General features: G+C 37.1%; 1 protein-coding gene across 1 annotated transcript in view; it reads left to right on the plus strand.

Moving 5' to 3' along the window:
• SP3 (Sp3 transcription factor) overlaps positions 1 to 20,018 on the plus strand; it is a 34,060-nt gene extending 14,042 nt beyond the window's left edge. The window contains exons 5-7 of the mRNA XM_054381220.1: positions 9,624 to 9,816; positions 16,313 to 16,509; positions 18,664 to 20,018. Of these exons, the coding sequence (XP_054237195.1) occupies positions 9,624 to 9,816; positions 16,313 to 16,509; positions 18,664 to 18,980 (707 nt within the window). The 3' untranslated portion in view covers positions 18,981 to 20,018. The remainder of the gene's footprint in view (positions 1 to 9,623; positions 9,817 to 16,312; positions 16,510 to 18,663) is intronic.
• The last annotated feature ends 2,598 nt before the right edge of the window (positions 20,019 to 22,616 follow it).

The following is a 22,616-nucleotide window of genomic DNA, read 5'->3' on the forward strand; positions in this document are numbered from 1 at the left end:
AGAGTAAGAGGCTACCTGATTCCCCTTTTCTGCCGATTACCAACAAACTTGGAAGTAAAATAAGAAGAGTTTCCTTGTATTTTCTCTCCCCCTAGCCTGGATGACACTTCTTTCCATAAATGCAGTTGGGCTGTGTTTTGTTTTCATTTAGCAAAACTTTTCCACCTGTGGCAAAAATAAAAAGACCATGTTGCCAGTCTTGGGTCAGAGATGGTTGGTAATTATCTGAAGGGGAAATAACATAGATTGTTCTGTGAGTGATGTAGCTATGAAAACCTAACTGGGTTAGGTTTTAGAATTTGGTCGTTACAGCCCATTGTGTTGGGAGGTGTTCTTCCAAGCATTCCTGGGTAAGCAACAGAGGACATATTTTCTTTTCTCATCAGTGTGTCATAGAAGAAGATGTCTTTACCTAGGTCTCACATTTGGTTTATATAATGGAAAGTCATCACAACCCTAATACAGAGCTAATAGCATTGTCCAGTAAATGTACGTTTTTCTTTGAAAAATGTCCAGTGATGCTGCTCCTACCAAAATGTCTGGTTTGAGGCATACATATGCAGAGGTCTTCATGGCACTGAATTTGTTCTGAAAAGTCTTGGGTGAACTTGTTATATCTTAAGAGTATTTGTGAGAGCTCATGTTCCTCCTCATTGTGCTTAGCATTGCCTAGCAGTGGGAGAAGGGAAGGGTGTTGGCTGGTCACAGCTGAAACTTCAGCAGTGCTTTTCAAACCAGAAATCTATACTAAATAGTATCTTGGTGTTAAACACTGGCAAAGAGATGTCTTTGTCACCTGTGTTCTGGCTTCAGTCATCTGGTCTTAGAGGAAGTTAAACATGAGAAAGCTGTCTAGTAGTGTACTGCTTTTGTGACGCTTTGTAATAAAATACTGCATTGTGTGTAACAAAAAGCTGTTAGGCACACAGTTCACCTTACTCTTTAGCAGCACACCTGCTCAAGAAAGGTGTTTATTCTTACTATGTGTATAGATTTCTTCTTCAAACATTTCATGTAAAGTAGCATTCCTTTTTGGAAAAATACAGGGTACTGAAATGTGCCAACTTGTTTTTCATGGTTTTGTCCTGTAAATTTTTGTTAATGTGAAAGAAATTTTTAATTACCGAATTTTTCCTCCCCTAAAGCTGTTGTCCAGACAAAGGAGACTTAACAGTGTTAATCAAAACCTGATTGTAATAGTGTCTTCGCTAATTTATTAATGTAGTAAATGATATTTTTAATTATTTCCTGAAAAAAGGGCAATTTTGCCAAGTCTTATCTAGGTTGCTTAACTTTTAATAAAATGCTGGATACTTTTTTTTTCCTAATTCTTTTGGTATTCCAGTAGCATCTGAAGAAAGTAGCGAGTGACCTGAAAGAATGTAACGCTAACTGGAGAAGGGACTTTACTGCTTATCAACCCAGACACACTCAGCTGAAAGATTAATTTAAAATTTTTAAAAAGGGCTTTCCAGATTGGTTTACAGCTGGAATAAAGTCAAAGGGATTTCTGTTCAAGTGTTGACTCAAAGTGCCACTGCAAAGCTGAGGTCCTTATTTGTGCATGTTTCTTTCAAGCTCCTCCTCTAATAGGAGTATACCCAGCTACTTAATGGACTCATCTGCCTGCTGTCATTGAAGCTTACAGTCATGCCTGTTGATCAACTTATACCAGTTGGTAGAGAATGGGAATGGTTGGCTATTTGTGGTGGGGACTTCATTCCACTCTTCCCAGAACATCATGCTAAAGTAATTTAGTAAAATTTGGACCAAAAATTGGCTGACGATTTTCAAAGTAAATAGTTGCCAAAGTGGCAGCTTAACTTTGATCTGCTGGTATCTTGTGAAGCTGTGGTCTAACATCTGTTAGGTAAAACAGTCTAAACAAACAAAACTAAAAATGGAGTGTTTACAGTTTTAATTGCAGGGATGGTTGCTTCATTGTTTTAATGCTGCTGGTGAAGCAATGCAGAATGCTGCTTAAAGCATAGCTTTCTTCTGGCATCCAGAACTTCATAGAAAATTTTGAGTGTTTTCAGTACTACACAATTTTTATCTAAGTTCCAGTTTTTACTCTCAGTTATCCAGTTTTTCTTTCTAAGACATATCTGTGCCAACCTTTTGAGAGAAAGGCATGGTGTTATCACGAAATTGAATATGATTATTAAAAAGTTTTATGAAATGTGTGAAGTAAACTGAACCAATGGCATTAAGTAAATAACAACATCTCTTTTGGGCTATTTATACTTGAGGCATTTAGTTTGCATATTGTGAAATTGAAATGCTTGTATGTGTTTCATTGTCTTGCTTAAATCAGTATATAGTAATAGATGTCACTGCAAATGTAAGAAAGTTTGCATAATTTTAGTAAGTTGATTTTTTTTTTTAATGTAGTGTCTACTACTGTGGAATAGAATTCTCTTCAGATTCTTGAAAAAATGGAATTGTCTCATTCTCTCTCTCTCTCTGTATTTTGTGTGCTTTTCTGTTCTTTTTCAAAACAACTCAATCTAATTTTTTTACAGCCCATGCTGATGAGTTCAAACTTTGTTGTATGCATGTTACTCTTAAGTGAATATTCTGTCCTGTGATGCAACTTAGATTCTCAAGCTTAGGGAGGTTAGCTTGAGTTACTGTAGGCTCAGATACCATTTGGATGTTCACAAAAGTATATATTACCCAATTTCAGGTACTTATTCCTTTTTCATTTTTCAAATACCCTTTTTACAAGGTACTCCTGAAGCAAAAGGAGAACTCATACACCTGTGGGGATGTATGGCAAGTATCCATGAAGTAAGAGGCAAGGGATTTTATTTCTAGTACTGCTTCAGCTTAAGAAGAAGGCCTAGAAACTCATCTTAAGTCTTTTTGCAGTCTCAGCACTTTAGGTCTGTCATTTCAGGTTCTGTGCAGTTTTCTTGCTTTCTGAACCTCCTGGCAGAATCACATACATTGGTTCTGATCTCTCAAGCTAACTTGTCAGTGCATCTGGCTCGTAAAAGGCATCAGAAGTTTCTATCAAGGACAATGGCAGTCTTTTTATAATGCTAGGAATGCTCACCAGGATCCTGGTTGTGATTGTGCCCTTGAAGATCAGGCTGTATGGTGGATGAGTTGTCTTTCACTCCCTGTAGAAGACATTTTTTTTTTTTTTGTAAGTTAGTAATTTTTAAGGAGAAAAGGGAAAAAATACACATTGTCAGTGACACGTCCTCATTATTTATCATGCAGAAATGATACTTCTCAGGCTGCATTTAAACATCATGCCAGTTTTGAATCCATGTATTCCATGTATGCTTTGTACTTCATTTTTCTTAATCAGTGTGTTTTACTGTATCCTATTAAGTCACTTGCTGTGCAGAACTCTCAAATGTATTCCATAAACAATGGTGTCGTCATTGATACACAAAAGTATTTCTGAATCTAATTGTTCCCATCATCCCATTTTAGACTGACATTGATTCTTTCTCTACGTCTTTGAGTCTTTGTTTACCCTTTTTTCAGTATTAATACAGTTGTAGCTTTTTTCCTAATCCACTGGAGCATTCACATGGTCAAAAGCTTGCAGCATTAAACTGCAGAGAGCTCTTTAGCCTTCTTCTAAAATTATGGAATGAAAATTATCCTAATCTGTTGATTTATTAAGTGTTCATTTCAATAGCTGTTTTCACATCTTCATTACTTTACTGTCAGTGGAAAGCTTTTCATTCTCATCTGGTGATAGGACCATTATTTGGCTTTTACTGTAATATGGAACAAAAATACTTGTTGAACAGTTCTGCCTTCCTGAATTACTGCTGACAGTTCTGTTGTTTGACCCTAGCAGCAGTCTCATACTCTTTTATGTAAGAATACTTAACCCTGCTGGTCACAGAATTCTGTGTTCACCTGCTTTCCTTGCCTATTTCTGCAGTGCCTGGCTTCTTCTATATTGAGCATGATTAACTCTTCTTCCCCCTTTCTAGTTGTCCCCTCTTATATTTTCAACTATGGGAAAAAAAGGAAAAATTAAGGGCATGCTGCAGCAGGCATTACTGTCCGTAAGAATCCAAAATCTTGAGAATCTGTAGACAACACATCTCAAAGAACTGCAGTTACTGTAGGGTAAGTAACTGTTCTTTGATGCATAATATGTGTTGTGGTAGCACTGGCTTAGATATTTTTGCGATTCAAATTTTAAAATAATTGGCTCACAGAAATGCATAGGATCACTTGTAAATACAGTATGTAGCATTTTTTTCAAGAAAAAATATCTGTAGCTCTATTTTTAATAAATTTATTGGTACTGCTTAAATATTTAGTACTGAGATCTTGCTCTTTGGTTTATACACCACAGTTATTTTCCTCAGAAACTTAAAATCTCATTTAGAGCTATTGAAACTAGATGACAGTCTATCTTCTGAAGATAGAGTTCACAGGTATTTCAAGATGGTGCTTTATTGCCTTGTAATTTATGACATAATAAAAATGCCTAAATTCACACCTTTTTTTTTTTTGGCAAATCAGAATAAGAATCATTAACCTTGTTGAGGTTCCTCTCTGAAAGATTTGCACATCTGGTCAGCTGGTAGGGAGAGTTTTAATTTAAAATAATTGGATCATTTAAGTTCGAAAGACCTTTAAGGTCAATGAGAATATGCAGATAGTTTAGTTTAGGAAGTGTGGTTTATCACAGAGTCATAGAATGATTTTGCTTGGAGAGGACGTTAAAAATTATCTACCAATCCTCTTACTATGGGCAGGGATACATTTAGATGGGAATGGACAAGAATAGTGTCTAAGACCTTTGAACATCTTTATCAAAGCTCACTTGCATCCAGAGATTAAGGCGAGAGTAGTTCAGATACTGGGGGAATGGGGGTTGCAATGTAGAAAAAAAAAATAAAATAAAATTTACAAGAGAAGATGTAAAGGAGGTGTGTTTTCTTGGGAGGGGTGGGGAGGGAAAGCTGAATGAATAGGCGTGACTGATTGCAAGACAATGAAACTGCAGTCAATTTGTGATGCTGTGAGGAAATTAGTGTGTGAAGGTATGTGCAGTGGTGCTGCAAATCTTTCAGCTGAAGCACTGTACTTCATCTTTTCAGGTGAGGAACTTGTAAAGCTTAGCTGAGTTAAAAGGCAGGGTGGCTTTCAGCATCTACGAAAAGCAGCTAAACTGGAAGCCTGCAGTTTCAAGACAGTTGCAGTTAATGCTTAGTTAGAGTGCCTTTATGTGACATTCTGCAGAGGCAGGTGAATGGCATGACCTTTGAAGCGTTTTTCCACTGCATCCTCCTCCCTTGGTTTATCCTGGTTTCCATGACTACTGTTGGGTAAACTAGTAACTTTTCTCAGGGATGAAAGAAACAGCGTTTTCTTAGAGACCTAGTTGAAACAGACCAAGATAGAACGCAAAGCTTAATTGATGCATTCAGCTGATACATGGTGAAGCAGATACATGACCTGGCTGTGTCAGTGAGCAGCACTCTAGGTTGTAGTTGAAATGTACTCGTGAGTAATTTGAGCTGCATTTACATCTGCATAATTTCATCCTGTCAGTTTAGCTATTCTCTGAAGTGCTTTAGTTACTGTTTTTTATTTGCCAAATACATTTAAATGTGCTCCATATTGTAACCAGCTTTGGACTTTTTTTGACTATGAAATACTATCTTTGGAACAAAATTGTACACCAAGATTCCAGTTTCTATTCTTTAGAGGAAAACAAAACCTAAAACAATTCTGGTTCACTAAATATCAAAAAGAACTTAAACAGAATAACTGGTTTTCAGCATCTGTAGGCAATTTGAAACAGTGCCTTTGTCTGCATTTCCCCTTCATACTTATCTAGTAATAGGTTTTGAACTTAATTAAGAAGTAATGGTATATAGAAATTTGAAAGCACGGAAATAAAATAGTAGTAAAGAAAATGGAACCTTCATTTAGTCTGTGTTTAACTGGTAGAAAACAAAAGTTGCTTCTAATTTACCAGTGTTTGCATCAGCTTTTCATGGCTTTAGGGATTATGTAATTGTTTATGCCATTTTTTGCGGAGTATGCGTAAAGTGTAGTATTCTGTCGAGACTGAAATAGAACAGAGCACATCCAGAGGAACTGAGAAATGTGGAGTCATTGCTGTCTATATGAATTTGCATAATCTCCAGTTCCATTGCATGGGAAGACTCTTATCTGTTGCTCTTCTCCATGGCTTGTCCCTTTTACTCCTTTGTTTTCTTCCTGTTATTTAAATTACAGTGGCACCACCTTTTTCCCCCCAAAATAGCGATGGAATTTTCCCTTATCAATTGCAATAACACGAAACCTTCTTGGAGGACAACAGACTTACTGGTTCTCAGGACCTTGATCAGGCAATCAAATTCACGACACTCTGCTGTACTACATCCTGGGGAGGCCAGATGAACATACATCTTTTAATTTTGTTTTACTTAAACTGTAATCTACTTAAGTATTAAAAAGTCCTGTCTGTAAATGGCCAGTTTACATTATACTTTTCTGTGTGGCTGGAGTAGAAGATGGGCCTTCTGAGGAATACCTAAAGCAATAGCTACACTTTCTACTTTACCAAGATAACCAGGAAACACAGCACAAGATTACACACATAGTGTTACTTTGACCTCATTTCAGGTTTGCATTTTTAAAAATAATACTATAAACTATTGTATGTCTATGCAAATTGTTATTTACTCCGGTATTGCTCTTATTTTGTCCAAATAGTTTTCTAATTTATGTCTGCACAATTATAAAACTTATGAGCCTTTTTATTGCTGCAAAAATGGTGGTGTTTGGGATGAACTGGGAGCAGAGATATACTGATGAAAAAAGTGAAAGGAAATCATGATGCAAGTTTGTGGAGTGGACAGACATTGCTGGAGATAAAGATACAAACCCTGGATACTGATGCACAGTAATAGACCTTCTGGACTTTTCTATTGTGAGCTGTACCTTTGTTACTAGAGTGTGACTTTGAGGTGTCAGTGTAACAGCAGAAATATGCTATATGGAGTGTTTATGTCAGTAGTGGAGTTAGGTTTTGGAAGCACAGATCCATACCCTAATTTAATCCATTCATCTTTGCTAGGACATGTAGCTGTCTCTTGAGGTATGGGTCTGAGGTACTAACTGGATTCAGCTGCTGACTTTACAAACTCACCATATGCCGGTGTCTAATATTAGTTAAATAATAAATTATCTTCTTAATACAGTGCTTTATTTTATTAGCATTATTTTAATTCTTACTTTAAATAAAAACAGAATTTATATAATGTACATTTTGTGGAATGCTTGATAGAAAAGTTTTGAGTGTGGTGCATAACATGCCCAGTCCTAAAGAGCTACTTGGGGGCTTGAATTGTCCTGTCCTGGCAGCCTTGCTGTTTTGCTATATCTAAATTCCTATTAGGTACCCTGTTGAATGAGTACATCAGGCTTTTGCCTTTTTCTGAAGTTTCTGTAAGTGAATGTATTAGTATATTTAATAGTATCCAATTTGAAAGATCAATTCTATAAATTGTTTTTATCTTGTGTAGTGTTTTAATATTTGCTTGTGTAGAATGAATTTTATGTATTACATATATATAGAAGTTGTTACAGATAATAACATTATTTCATAGGTTAGTCTCAGTAAAGGAGCTAATTTAGTAGGGAAGATAGTTTGGTGGCTATTGCAGAGGACTGGAAGGCACCACAGAGGTTTTGTAGGTCTTCACATGAGAGATACTTATTTTGTTCCTGTCTGCTGTTGTGAACTTCTTACGGCAACAGTGAAGCTCAGTGTGCAGGTGTTTGGACAGGCTAACCGCAGTAGTTCTGCTGGATGTTACCACCTGTGTAGAGTCAAAATAAGTGAGCATGCTAGCTCCTGGATTCTCACAGATCAGCACCTGTCATACTCATGTGAACTTTTGCATTGGCTTTTACAGCTAAGCCAGATAACTGTTCTAGACTTCCCTGTTTCTGACCTGCAATTCTTTTCCTAATGCAGTGGTTTCGTAGAGAATTATTTTAACTTTAGTTATATCAGTGTTGTAGTTTACAGCACACAAATGGTTTTATGTCTGCAAGTAAAAGGAAGGCAAACTGGTGTTTGGAAAGACTGGAGTGAGACTTTATTAGCACCAAGCGTATTTTTGTGTGTTGCTACATTCTTTGTCTCTAAACAAATGAATGCTGGAGATGATTTGGAACGTAGTCCAGATAACTGCTTCTCTTTACATGTCTTATCATTAATTTCTTTCCTGATCTCTGCTGGGACAGAGATGCTGTTTCTGATCTGACCATAATGGTTTTTCTTGTGTTTTATCATGCAGTCTGTGCAGCTTTATCTTCATTATGACAATGTCTGATCACTGGCTCCCAGAAAGAATTTAGAGTGGCTACAGTGCTCAGTTAAAGCTTCAGGGTTTGAGTGGAATTTCAGTGGAATTTGAGTGAGGATGAAAATCTATGTGATAACCAAGTTTGTTCTGCAGAGACAGCAGTCTCTTAAATACATCCAGGAAGACACACAGCTTTTAGTTTGAAGCTTCAATAAAAGAAAAAAAATAATAATTAAAAAATTACGGCTTCCTTATTAGTTTGTACTAGCAGTTAATAATTTTTCCTGGAAAAAAAAAAAACAAACTCAAAGAAAACCCCAAACTAACTACTCTGCTAAGCCAAAGAAGGTGCTGGGGTTCAGTTTTCTAAGATGATTTATGGAAACTGTCATCTTCTTTTTTTTTTTTTTAAATACAGACTTTCAGCTCATTGGAAATCCAGGATAGTGTTTGAGAGGAAAAAGTTCCTATTAAAATGTACATATGTTAAAATAGTTGTTGTTTCACAGTGTCCTATAATGCTGTAATTACTTCTTGAATTAGGTTGAATGAATGATCTGCAGGGAGAGGGTATACATGCTTGCAGATGCCTATCATATTAGGATAAATCCATGAAACTGCAAAGACCTGTTCGGACTACTAGCTCATCAATATGTTTAAGTGGTTTGTGTTGCTTATTGTCTCTAATGCTGAATAGCTTTCTTCCTTAAATATTTTCTTCTCCGTGTATAGTGGAAAAGGCAAATGTTTGAGGTGAGAAGAGCAAAGTGGAGCAAAGGCATGCTTTTTTAGAATGTTCTTTAGATAGCTTGATCTCTCTTAGGTCAAACCCTTTTATTTGGTTTCTCATGTGGTTTTATGTATCACTGCATACTGAAAACTTCTGATGATCATTGAGAAAGGCTGTGTCATGTCATACTGAGTTTTCATGTGCAAACATACATGGCTATTTTGGATCATTTGAAACATTTGTTTACATTTTTTTCAACCTGTGTCCAACCTCCCGTTCCTCTGTTTTTCCCAAGTTTCCAGCAAGTGATATCCTCCAGGTGACAGCATTCCCTACCAAGAACAGTTCGAACTTGAATACTTTGTTATGTCTTGTCTTCAACTTTTAAATATATAGTAAGATAAACTTTTTTAATACATTACAGGTTACAAGGGGACAGAAAAAATGTCAATATGCACTAAAGGAAGTTGAATTTTGACTGACATGTTGCTCTCAGCAGTAAAAGGTTTTGATCATTATGGTTTTTGTCTCTCTATTTAATGGACTACTTATGGATTTGAGTTTGTTCTTTTTGTCAGATATTAGGATTAAAGAAGAGGAGCCTGATCCAGAAGAGTGGCAGCTTAGTGGTGATTCTACACTGAATACCAATGATCTAACACATTTGAGAGTACAAGTGGTAGATGAGGAAGGGGACCAACCACATCAAGAGGGAAAAAGACTGCGACGAGTAGCGTGCACATGTCCCAACTGCAAAGAAGGTGGTGGAAGGTACGTAATGTTCACTGTTAAGTAATGCATATGATGATGAAAACAGTAATGAGTGAGGAGCAAAGGAGCCTTACTTAGCAGCAGTTTTCAGTGGTGAGAGAAAACTAGAGGAATAGGCAAAGGAGCTTATGGAATAAAGGACTGACACCTTTATTTCTGGGTTGGCAGATGGATGGGCAGATTATGCCATCCTCTCTCAGTTACTTCATTGAGATTCATTGGAAAAAGTCTGGAGATAGATGCTACCTAGTACAAATGAGTGGGATAGAATATTGCCTTAAATAATAGAAAAATGAAGTATTTTGGAGTCTGCACATCTATGATTGGCTCCCTGTCATATGTCAAGAACTTGATTAAATCCTGTGTTCCTGCATTTCCTCACTGACTGAGCATTTTTTCCCCCCAAAGTTTGGGAAAAGAAATTGATTTCTTAAGAATGTTATAAAAATACTGTTATCCTAGTTTTCTTATTAAGAAAAACAAGGTTTGTGTAATAACTAATTACCAAATTTTGAACTGTTTTCAAAGTTAGTTAACTGTTTCCAAGTTAGTGGAGGTGGGGCTAGCAAAGAGGTTCTAAGTTCCAATTCTTACAAAACTTCAGGGCTGCATAAAAAGCCATATTTTATTATTCAACAGCCCATGAAATGTCTTTCAGCGTTTTGCTGTTTTAAAGATTATATTCTGTTCTACACTTAATTTTAAACATCTTGACTATGTATATGAGAAGATAATAGGCTGCCTTTTACAAGTGAAAATACTTAGGTGTGTTTGTGCTTGATACAACTGTGCAGGGGCTTCTTTCCAGTACATGCAAATTTGTCCATTTTGATAATAGATTCTTCTTTAAAATGGAAATCTTTATGTGAAAACTATAGTATAAATTACTGAGTTCTCTTTAAATAACCTGTCAGTGTCCTGTGGCTCTGAGAGTTTTGATAACACTGACTGAATGTGTCTCTTGTCAAGTCTATTGTGGTTTTTTACTGTATATTCTAGACCCTCTGTGCAAACACAGAGGTAGTATGTTGGGCAGTGGTACTAAGTGTTTAAAACAAAACTACTTTGATAAGTTTATATCACAAATAAAGCTACTGATAATATCTGCAGTTAAGATTATGCAGCATCTTTGTCCATCCGCTTCCTCTTGTTTAATTCCTGTGCGTAGTTCACTGAAATCTGGCACAGACGTTTCTAGGTTCTTAGTGAACCCTGAACCTGCCATGGAGTACTGCCCAAAGTATACTATGGGCTGAGATTTGCTTCAGTCTGGGAGAAAATTCTGAAAATGTGATTCGCATTGCCCATACTTCTAGGAAACAGAGATTTCACGTGGCCCATCTTCTTTGTGCTCTATTCCAGACTACAGTGGCTTTAATTTAGAGACATCTTTAAAGTTCTCTTCCTCCTCAGGTGAATTGCTGTAACAGTGTATTTTAAAGTCAAAGACCAAGACAGAATCTTTCTGAGAGAATCTGAGAGATGGTTTTGGTGAAGTCTGGAGAAGGCTGTAGTCTGACTGAAATTCAGATATGGGAATTTGGGAAGGAGTTGAGATAAGAGCTAGAATAGAGTTCAGACAAGTGAGAATCTGAAATCCACTGTAAAGGAAGGACTGGACACAACAAATGTACAAAGTGAGTAGAAGTAGGACAGGAAGTTGGGATGTGAGAAGAATTTGAACTGGAATAGAAAGAGGATAATGAAGGAGACAATGGTGAGGAAACAAAAAGAGTGAAAGGTCTTAAAGTTGCTAGAGCAACTTTCCACCAGAATGTGGAATTCCTTCAGAATCTAGCAAAAAGGAGTAAGTCCACTTGGAGGAATAGTTTCCCTCTTCCTCTGACACGATGGTCATATTTCATAGCTGCTAGAGTTACTTGTTTGTCTCTAGTGCTGTAATTCTGAAGTTTGATTTCTTTCAACTCTGCTGATGACTTGTGGAGATTCAGATAAGAGGATATTGGCTTCATAATTCTTAAAGTGATGTTAAGGTTGCAAAATTGAAAACTTGGAAATTGGCAAATACTGAAGTTAAGATCCCCTAAGCAACTTTAATCCCTTGTGCATATGCATTATCATTTGGTTTCTAATTACATGAGTGCATGCTGATCTTTTTCATATGACCCCAGTGCCATTCAGTGGATAGAATGGATGATGCACAGGGAGTGAATCAGGGCTGTGTAATAATTGGTGCCTGCTTCACTTATTGCAGAAATCAAAAGGCATTTAGGGAATGAGATACAGGACTGCAGCAAAAGGGTTCTGATGTTTTGGAGGTGTTTGTATACTCACCCCACCTTTTCCACTGCAGAAGCACTGAGTTCATTACTGTAAAGAAGGCAATTAAGCTGAATTGTGAACATCTGCAATACGCTAAGGAAATAGAGTACTTGACACCTGAAGGCTGGTGGGTCTTTGATTTGGCCTTAATTTTGGCCTTAATCTCTTTCAACCTCATGTTTGGATGTAGGAAATTATTGTTCTGGTTCAAGTCCACTACACAGGAATGTTGCAAGATGATGAATTCATTAATGTTTGGGAGTTTCTTGGATACTGTGTTTGAGTGCCCATGATGAGGAAAAAAAAAACCTGGGGAAATTATTAATTCTGTATTTAAGTTAGTACTTAAATAACATGTGACTGGTGAGACAAGAAAAGCTCATTAGATGGGTACAAAAAAACTCTGAATAGCATTTCACTCAGTAACTACTGTCCTGCCTATGCACTGAGTGGGATAGGAAAAGGTAGTACATGGCTTCACATATACAGACTGCATCATAATTTCATCTTTTGTATAGCCTTAATTTTGGCATTTCTTGTAATTTCTGTTTTTTGGTTGCAAAGGTGACCTAAGGGGTTCTTTCTGGTTTTTCTCGTTCGCTTTTCTTGGTTTTTTTTTTTTACTCTTAATACAGAATTAGACTGCATGGCAGTCTTCAAAGGATTTCTGTTTGTACAAGGCCTGTGAAGCAGGAAACCACTTTTACCTTAACTAGGCACAGGGGCCAAGGTAAGAAAGGAAGAGGATGATGCAGTAGGTACGTGAATTAAGACCTTATGGGCTTAAGCTCATATAGTAAATGGTGGATAAGCAGGTGGAAAAAGAGTGAGAGGGAGAGATGAACCTGGGAGAATAACTCTGATCCCAAACAGAACATAGAATTTCTGAAGTTAGGCAGAAAGTTCACCTTCATTTTGAGTTACATCTGGAGATTTCAACCTCCTCTCAATTACATCTGGAATTACACTACTATTGTCTGGATCTGGAGAGGAAGAGTGCTTTTGAGTATCACTTGTGGTACATAACTGTAAAATACACATTCTTAGAACAACTAGTAAGTGTATGTTTTATTCTTTGAATACTTGATGTCCCTCCTGAAGTCCAGTTTCTTAGTGGGTGAATGTGTCTGCTGCTGAAACTGTTGCATTCAGCATAGTTACTGAGAAACATCTTTTTCAGTCTTTATATATCTAAAATGTACCCTGAAAATACTTCACTATTAATTGGAGGAGTAGGCTTGAGTCATATGCTTTTATTGTGGTGATGGTTATTGGCCAGTGCAACAAGAAAGACCTCTTAGCATGATACGTTAGGGTGTTGTGCCAGACTGTCCCAGCTGCAAAGCATACAGGTAGAATTTCGGTCCAGTCAGTTTTAGTGCACACATGCAGGTGCCTACATGAGGTTGTCTGCAATAAATACACTTAGTTACTCATTCCCAGTAGTCTTGCAGATTTCATTCTGTGATTCCCTGGCTTCCCCTTACTTTGAACTTTGGAGTCTGCTGAAGAATTCTGTCACCAGTTAAGTGAAGTTCTTAAAAATGTGTGACACCACCTAACCACAGTAAGCTGACCATGAGTTGAGCCTTTGGTTCCTTCAGTCTAGACTAAAAATGTAATGAAGCAAATTCAAATGACTGACTTAGGAATCTTGGAATTATTTGAAGGGAATTTTGATATGATTTCATGACTTTTGTGTCACGTTTATGTACTGTGTCATACAAAGTTACAAAAATATTTGTTGTGGAAGGAAATGCTTTACGGTCTTTGAAGAAGGTATGAGGATGAAATATTGACTACAGAAAAAATACTCTGTATACAGAAATATACTTCCAAATGCAGAAATGATGATAAGCACAGGCTGAGCATTTCTTAGTGTTACATGGAGATGGGCAGCAATTAAAAACACAGGATAACGAGATCCTGTGGAGAATTCTTTCAGCTACCAAGACTGTGTAATGGAGAAGAGCCATGGGTGTTCCTTTTACTTGCATTGCAATTGCTAGATGCTTTCAGACACCATGCAGGAGGACCTAAAAAAGAGCTGTCCAGAACAGAATCAATAGAAGAAGGTAAACATAGAGCCTGAGAACCATGGAACTGGTTGCAGTGGGGCAAAAGGAAGAATGCAGAAAATTACTTTCTTGGAGCCAATGGAGCTGATGTTCTGGGCTGACAGATGAATGCCACTGGAACTGTTACAGAGTTTGGTGTTGTGGTCTAGTCGTCTGCAGAGGCAAAGAAATTAGAGAAGAAAGGGGGCAATCTACGGATGTTTTACTAAACACTTTGAGAATTGGCTGAATGTCCAAAACTTCTGAACACTGAGCTTTTGTGTAGGAGACATAGTACAAAGTTAGACATTAGAGTTAATCTTGCTTTGTAACTTGACTTCAGGGAAGGTCTTGGAGAAGTGTGAACCTGACAATTTAGATGTAGCGAAGGTTACCAAAAATGGGTATTTCAGATGAGGAAGGAGATGCCAGGTAACATTTTGTGTGAAATTTATAAGCAAGCTGGATAAAACAGGCAGGTGAACTTTCTCTGAGGGGTGGCATAAACATAATCCAAACAAAACCAACCAAAAAAACTGCAAATCCCTCCAAACCATAATCTCTTCTGTCACCATATTCATAGGCTCATGCAAGTCTGCCACTCCCTCAGCAGGGTCAAAAGCCTTCTGAACTCCATAATTCTACTTCTGTAAAACGTATTCTGAAGTGAAAATGTACACTGTCATGACAAATAATTAGTATGTTAAAGTGATAGTTTTTCTTTTGAGACAAAATGACTAATGAAGCACTATGAAGATTGCTCTATATTGAGATTTCTTAGAAACATTTTCTAGGCCCTAATATGATTTTTATCTCCTTTTCTGCAGTGTCTGGAGTATCTTAGGGTGCTTAGGTTGGAATTCTCTTTGGATGTTTTGCGTGTTTAGAGTGAGTTCATTTCTGTGTCTGTTTAAAATGCTTGCTCCAAGTGCTAGCTCCTTAAAGTGTATGCACATTTTACACTGAACCCTCAGAGCTGTTCTGAATACAGGAGTGAGAATCCATGTCTAATAGTTGTCTGGCAAATGCTTCAGCCACTGGATAGCTAAGCAGAAGTTGAGCATCTGATTTAAGACAAAAAAAACTTGACCTGGGGTGGCAACAGAGAATTGTATAATCTGTCATGGGGGATGGTAGTGCCCAAGATTGTGGTTTCAGCATCCATTCAAGCTGTTCAAAGTTAGCATTGCCAATGAGTAAGGTGGCCTGATGCTTGGCTGCATTTTCCAATCTCCTCCCTTGTATCAGCATTGATAACAGCATTGTTAGCCGTATCTGTTCCCTAGAGTGCCCCTTTCAGCAGCAGCAAACACTTAAATTGGCTAAAATCAATCTGACAGTTCTCTTTCTCTGGGTCTTCAGAGGCTCTTACCTCTCTCTTGTGATTTTATTCAAAAAGAAAAGGAAAAATAAAAAAAAAGGAAAAAGATTTTTCTGTTAGGTGCTTCCCCTGAATAAATCCCCTAACATTTCAGTGAAGTAGTATCTTAAAACAGTCTGGATTATTCTATATGTGAATTGTGTTCATTTTGACCCCTCCACCCTGCTGAAATACCAAGGAATTAATATAAATATCAGCAAGATCAGCTGTTTCCCTGCCACTCCTTTTAGTGGAAATATACAGGTTAGTGTGCTTGTCCTCCAACCCCAAACTGCTTCTCAGGTTTCCCCAAGATGCCAAAAGTCCCATCTGTTCTCTTCCCGGTTGCAAAGATCTCTGGTTTCCATTTTGGCAACTGCAGTTATTTGTGTTTTTCTTTGCCAAAGCTCTCTTTGGTATGGTAAAAGCTGAAACTGAGAGAAACTTAAAATATGGGCACTGCTTCATCAAAGTAGTACAACCTGCTGTAATGACTGTGTTTCCAACTTCTTATACGTGTATGCCTGCTAAAGATTGCACTTCTATCATTTAAACTTCACATGTTGTTGAATTTATAGCTTATTGCAGAATTGAGATAGCTGCATAGAATTTTTTTCCAGCTTCTTAGTGAGTGTACTGGACTCTGATTGTATTTGAAACAAAAATGGGAAGCTGCTCAGGTTTGTTTGCAGATCTGCTGGTATATGTAAGCCCACTTATATGTGTGACCAATATTCAGGAAGAATGTATCAGAATGTATAACTTCTCTCTCTTTTGTTTTTCTTTTAATTAACAGAGGCTCCAACTTGGGAAAAAAGAAGCAACACATTTGCCACATACCAGGATGTGGCAAAGTATATGGGAAAACGTCACATTTGAGAGCTCATCTCCGCTGGCATTCTGGAGAGCGTCCATTTGTTTGTACTTGGATGTTTTGTGGCAAAAGGTTCACTCGCAGCGATGAGCTTCAGCGGCACCGAAGAACACACACAGGTTTACATTCTTTGATTCTGGTGCATTTGACTAACAAGGGCTTGGAGAAATACCTTTGAAGAGAACTCTCTTAAAATATCTCTTCATATTGGATTGGGTTTAATGTCATGTGACTTTTCTAAAGTCATCTAATACCCTTTGTTGACTTTAATAGGTCTGAGGAGGAAAAGCAGCTACCTTTTATTTGATTCAGAACAATAGGGCTTAGCCAGAATACTTTGATTCAGGTTGTTGTTCCAACTTAGAACTTAACTCTCTCTCATTAAAACAAAAACAACAAAAAAAAGAGGGCTAGATGTCCAAGAGATTAGATGCCACAAAGTCAAGGAAGAGCATCATTCTGTGTTTTCTAGTTTCATTGTTACATCACCTATTAGGGACTCAAGGTTCATATCTGTCCTTTTGTCTAAAACAAATACCAGAAATTAGGCTAGATCTCCCATGTTTTCAAGAAACAGTTTGTTGCCTGTTACCTATTTTCCTATAAACTGAACCCATAGTTGCATTCTCTAGGATGCCTACATTTTAAAATTAGACTATTAAAAAAACCCAGTGAAAGCACAATAGGTAACTTACACGCTTACCAACATTTACTATTGCTTAGAGAATTGTGTTTGCAATGTCTCTGACAAATATTTCATGTTTCTTACCTAATGGTGTGCTTTCGTTAAACATGTTGGATGCTTGAACCCAAGCTGAGGTGTTAACAATCTGTCTGTATTGACAGCTGGATGGGTTTAAGGAAAACAGAGGTCTACTGAACAATCCCTCTGAGAGGGCATGGTTAATGTCTCCCAGTGTACCTGCATACCACTAAAAACTAGAGTACAGCAGGGATCTACCCTTTGGCCTCTTTTAACATCTTTATCACTGACCTGGAGGAGGCAACTGAGCACATTCTTCTTAGGTTTGCCAATGACACCAAACTGAGGCAACTGGTCAATGCGTTTGAGGGCAAGGCTGCTATTCAGAGGGACTGAGGCTGAAAGGAACAGGCTGAAAGAACCCTACGAAATTCAGCAAGGATCAACAGAATGTACTGCCCCTGGGATGGAATTAGCCCTTGCAGCAACACAGGCTAAGCACTGGCTAGTTGGAAAGTAGCTCTATTGTAAAGTACATGGGAGTGTTGACAGACAGCTAGAACATGAGCAAGAGCCAGCAGCAAAGATGGCCAGGGTTGTATCAACAGAAGCAGAGGCACTGGTTCTAGGGAAATGGTTATCCTTTTCTTCTCAGTACTGGTTAGACTGCGTCTAGAATATTGCATCTCATTTTTAGCTCCAGATAGAAGAAAGACATTGATCAACAGGATTGAGTTGACTTAGAGGAGACCAGGATGATCAGGAAGCTGGGATCATTTGCCTTATGTAGAGAGGTTGTAGGACCCAGGCTTATTTAGCTGCGTAAAGAGAACAGTAAGGGCAGGGGAAGTTCTAATAGCAGCTTTCTGGTACCTGCAAAGACAGTATTAGAAAGATAAACCCAGTCTTTCCGTGGTGGAGCATTGGTGAGAAGATGAGAGACAACAGGAATAAGTTAAAACAAGAGAGGTTCAAACCAGATGTAAACAGAAAATGTGACTGTGATGACACTGGAACAGGATGCCTAGAGTTTCTGCAGTCTCCATCCTTAAAGGTTTTCAAGACCTAACTGGATAAATTCCTGAGCTACCAGGTCTGACCTTGTAACTGACTGCTTAGAAAGAGATCAGACTAGAGACCTCCAGAGGTCCTTTCATACCTGAACTACCTTAAGATTTTGTCTGTCAGTCTTAAGTGTGATTCCACAGGAGCTCATGTAGTCTTCGCTATCTATCATTTAGCAGGTTTTGTTCTCGTCTTAAAAGTTACTTGTTGTCATAATTGCAGAGAAGCTTAGCAGCCTAAGGATAGGAGATGCTTTAGCTTTCATGAAAGATTTCCCCAAACTCAGTGAGACACAGCAAAATAAATTCTTTTAAAGGATTTGTATGAGTGCCTGGAAAGGTAACACGCAAGTTTATCACATTTGATTGCTTTTTTTTCTTAAGCATAGATGATGTTAGAATTCTGACTCCTAAAGGCAGTAACTTACCGGGTTTTGGTGTACATGTGATATTTTTTATGTTCCTGAAAATGTGTTTGATTTTTTTTTTCTTGTCTTCTGTGACAGGTGAGAAGAAATTTGTCTGTCCAGAATGTTCAAAACGCTTTATGAGAAGTGACCACCTTGCCAAACACATTAAAACACATCAGAATAAAAAAGGTATTCACTCTAGCAGTACAGTGCTGGCATCAGTAGAAGCAACACCTGATGATACTTTGATTACTGCAGGAGGAACAACACTTATCCTTGCAAATATTCAGCAAGGTTCTGTTTCAGGAATAGGAACTGTCAATACATCTGGCACCAGCAATCAGGATATTATTACCAACAGTGAAATACCTTTACAGCTTGTCACAGTTTCGGGAAACGAGACAATGGAGTAAATATTTCACAAGATACCTATTAATTGTGGTTATTTTTATACAGTAGTGAGAAGAATATTGTTCCTAAGTTCTTAGATATCTTTTTATTGATGTGCAAAAATTTTTGGATTGACAGTAACTTGGTTATACATGACACTGAAATGCCTTACTTTGTATGATATTCCATAGTATATTAAAATGGTAAAATTGCATGGGTTTTGTAGGTACTTTTGGAATCTAGAAGAGATGAAATTTTACCAAGTTATATTAAAAAAACAAAAAACAAAAAAAGAATTTAACGATGGAAATGGTAGTCTAACCAAATGCATCAATCCTGTGTGGTTTAGTGTAAAAAAAATGAGAACATGTTGGTATTTATCTATTGTAAGATAAAAGAAGTTGATGGGTGAAAAGAAATCATGTTATGATAAAAGAAATTTTGTAATTTTCTTGATGACTGGAATTTTTATTATGCATAACTGACAAATCAAGTTTCCAAGCAAATGTTACATAGTGTAGGCTTTACTTAGCTCATCAACTTGTCATTTTGAAGCTAATTATTTTAATTAGGTTAACTATGTACAATATTTTAAGCATTACTCTTGTAAGATTTTGAAAACTACGTTTTAACATGGAACTCTAGGGATAGTCACCTTTTAAATCCTATTGAAAAGCCATGTTTAAGATTTAATTTGCCAAAATGATGTCTTGTTAATATTCTTTCAATAACCAAGGTGGGCAATATAACCAATGTTTAAAAAGTTTAAAATGTTAAAAAAAAAATATGTATAGGTTGAGGCATTTGGGTGGTAAGGCAAATGTTATAGTGAAGTATATCCCTTCTTTTGAACATTGGAGGACCAAAAATAAGGTGTATTGCGTCTCAGCAGTGATTTTTATTAAATCTTTTTTTCCAAAAAACATCTGTCTGCCAGGGCCTTAAAAGCCATCATGTAAATTACCAGTGAAATAGAACATATGCAAATACAACAGAAAAATCACTTCCATATTGACAGTACTCCCAAACATATGGATATAGTCATAGTGAACTAGGGGGTTTATGATGTTTTTATTTGTTTGTTGTTTAGTTTTTGGTTAGTCAATCTGCATTTAAATATCAGCCATCTTTCCTTTTTTGCTTCTTCCCTTAAAAATTGTATGTATCCAGTACATTTAACTGATAAACATATATGTTTTTTATTATGCCGAATTTTCTTTTTATTTTTTAATTACTGTTTATATTTTCAATTATAGAAAAATGTACAAAATGAAGTTATATAGCCAGTCTGTAAGTGCTATACCATTTTCAAAAAATGTACAACAATAATTACTGCAGTTCACCTATTTACAAACATTTGGAAATCTGTTCATTTGTTATTCTTAAAACCACCTCAAATTTAAAGGCTACCTTATTGTACGTTTAAAGTGTATTATAACAGTGTGGTAGTTAATAAAACACTATTTTTTTTTTCTTTTGACTTGAGTTTACTGTATTTCTTGTTAACTAACACAGCCTTGTTTCATAATACATCTTGGTAGATTGAGATGCTTTATTATTTTGTGCTAGTTGGTGGGAAGTAGGAATGATGTTTCCACAGGCAAGGAGATGATAATACCCCACCTGCCCTCTCTCAAAAGAATCTGTGCATGCGTGGGCATGCATATGCTATATTGTGTTGATGTAGTAGAAGCTTTTTTGATCTTATGCTGAACAGGGCATGAAGGAAACATAGGCCCTATGCTTTAGAATACAAAATAAAGTTGCATTTAAGTTCCCTGACACAATGCAGACAGTCTTGGTCAGATAAAGGGGATATTATGGCTGGAGTAAGAAAGATGAGTGAGAACTGTGAGATTAAAGAGAATGATAGTTCTGTATGATGCTATAAAGTGAAAAGCTTCTATTTGTAAAGTCTAGAGTCTTGCAATATCAAATGGTCAGGGGACAGATGAGGGTAGTTTAGGATAAAGCAGGAAGAGTTCAACCTGGAAAAGAGAGGACTGGGGAAAAAAAGCACAATAGGGAAGATTTTCTGCATTTGCAGTTTAATGGAGGGAGAAAAAGGCAAATCATCTGAGATTTAGAGCAATGGGAATTGACAGGTACAAAGAAAAGGGAGTTAATTCGTCATCAGCTTAATCTACTATTTAATAAAATAAGAGAAATTGGTTAGGAAGTGAAAAGAGCAGTATCTTGGGAGGGAAGATAGTTCTGCTTAGACTTGCAACATTCCATGAATGTTGTCAATATTGAATATATTCTGAATCCATTGCCTTTAGACAGGTGAATGGGTTTGGTTTCCAAAAGCTGTTTTGGTTCAGAGAGTATGTTAGTATGATTACTTCTATTTCTAATACTGAAGTTCTATTTCTTGTCTTTCTAGCCATTTCTAGCTATGTTAGTGCATTATTTGAAGAGGGTTACTTTCTTAATGAAACTGCATTTTAAGAGTTTTATGGAAAAACACTCACAGATATGTATCTGTGGATGGAAGGTGTTTCGATTCCCCGTTGCTGAAGGTGGGATTGCTTCATTTCTTAGGACTTTAATGCTCAGTGCATCAAGTGGTTAACTAATGCTTAGGTGGCACGTTTTTAAAAAGGATATTTTCTTATTAAGAAGCTTCAGAAGGTAGAAGATAAGGAGAAAGTAACTCTGGAAATGCATAGGAAAAAGTCTGATGAAAAACCTGCAGTCTAAGGGCTGTCTGCCTAATGGCTCACAGCTGTAGTGTTTGTGTTATCTGGGAATGCTGCTGTATGTGTTCACATGCTGCATGATACTGATTTTTGAAAGACCTCTGCTCACCTCCAGAACTCAACTACTTTGGTATGTCTAAGATTGTTGCTGCCTCATTGCTTCCTATTGTGGTCACTAGCAACTCCTATGATACCAAGAGAAAATTGTGCATTCTGTGGAAGACTTTCTGAGTTTATCTGTGAATAAGTTCATGTGCTCTTGATGGTGGTTGCCTGGTGCTTCTTGCTTCTTATTGGTACAGTATGTAGCATTTTGCATATTCATTTTCATGTCGGGTTTCCTCACTTTTATAATTCCTTGGTGTAGTAGCCTTTAAGATACTTTCAAGTTTGTATTGGTTTGTATTTCTTGCAATCTGATGTAATTGCTAATTAAGAAGACCTTAAAGCTGGTTCTGGAAGACAGTGTGAGCTTGAAAACATCTGGGATTGTCAACTTCAACAGTCAAGAGTGTTTATTCTCAGTAAGTAGAAGGCCTGTATGTATACTTGCTATAACCTAAGTATTCTTGGACTTATTCCTGAATTACAATGGTTCCTGAAGTACAATAGTTTGATCCTTGCAAGTTACAAACTACTAGCAATTATTGAAGAGAACAAGAGGTTTTAATCATTGCTACTTGCCAGCAATGACAATGTTACAATCACTGAATCACTTGTGAGTTTTGAAAATGCAGATTTTCCTCTCTGAAGGGATTGCACAGAGCTCTTCTTTCAGCTTGTCTGGATGAGATATACCAGTCTTTGAGGTATTTTGAGATGCTGGAATCGGTAAGATAATCCTTCCCAGTGACTTCAGGAGAGCTCTGATGTGTTCTCTAACAATTTGTTCTAGTGTTGAGGAATGAGCTAATGGTCACCTGTCAAATGATTCTTAGTTCTCCTTTAAGTGAAGAA

Source organism: Indicator indicator, chromosome 5 (assembly GCF_027791375.1).
Source record: "Indicator indicator isolate 239-I01 chromosome 5, UM_Iind_1.1, whole genome shotgun sequence".
Lineage (NCBI taxonomy): Eukaryota > Metazoa > Chordata > Aves > Piciformes > Indicatoridae > Indicator > Indicator indicator.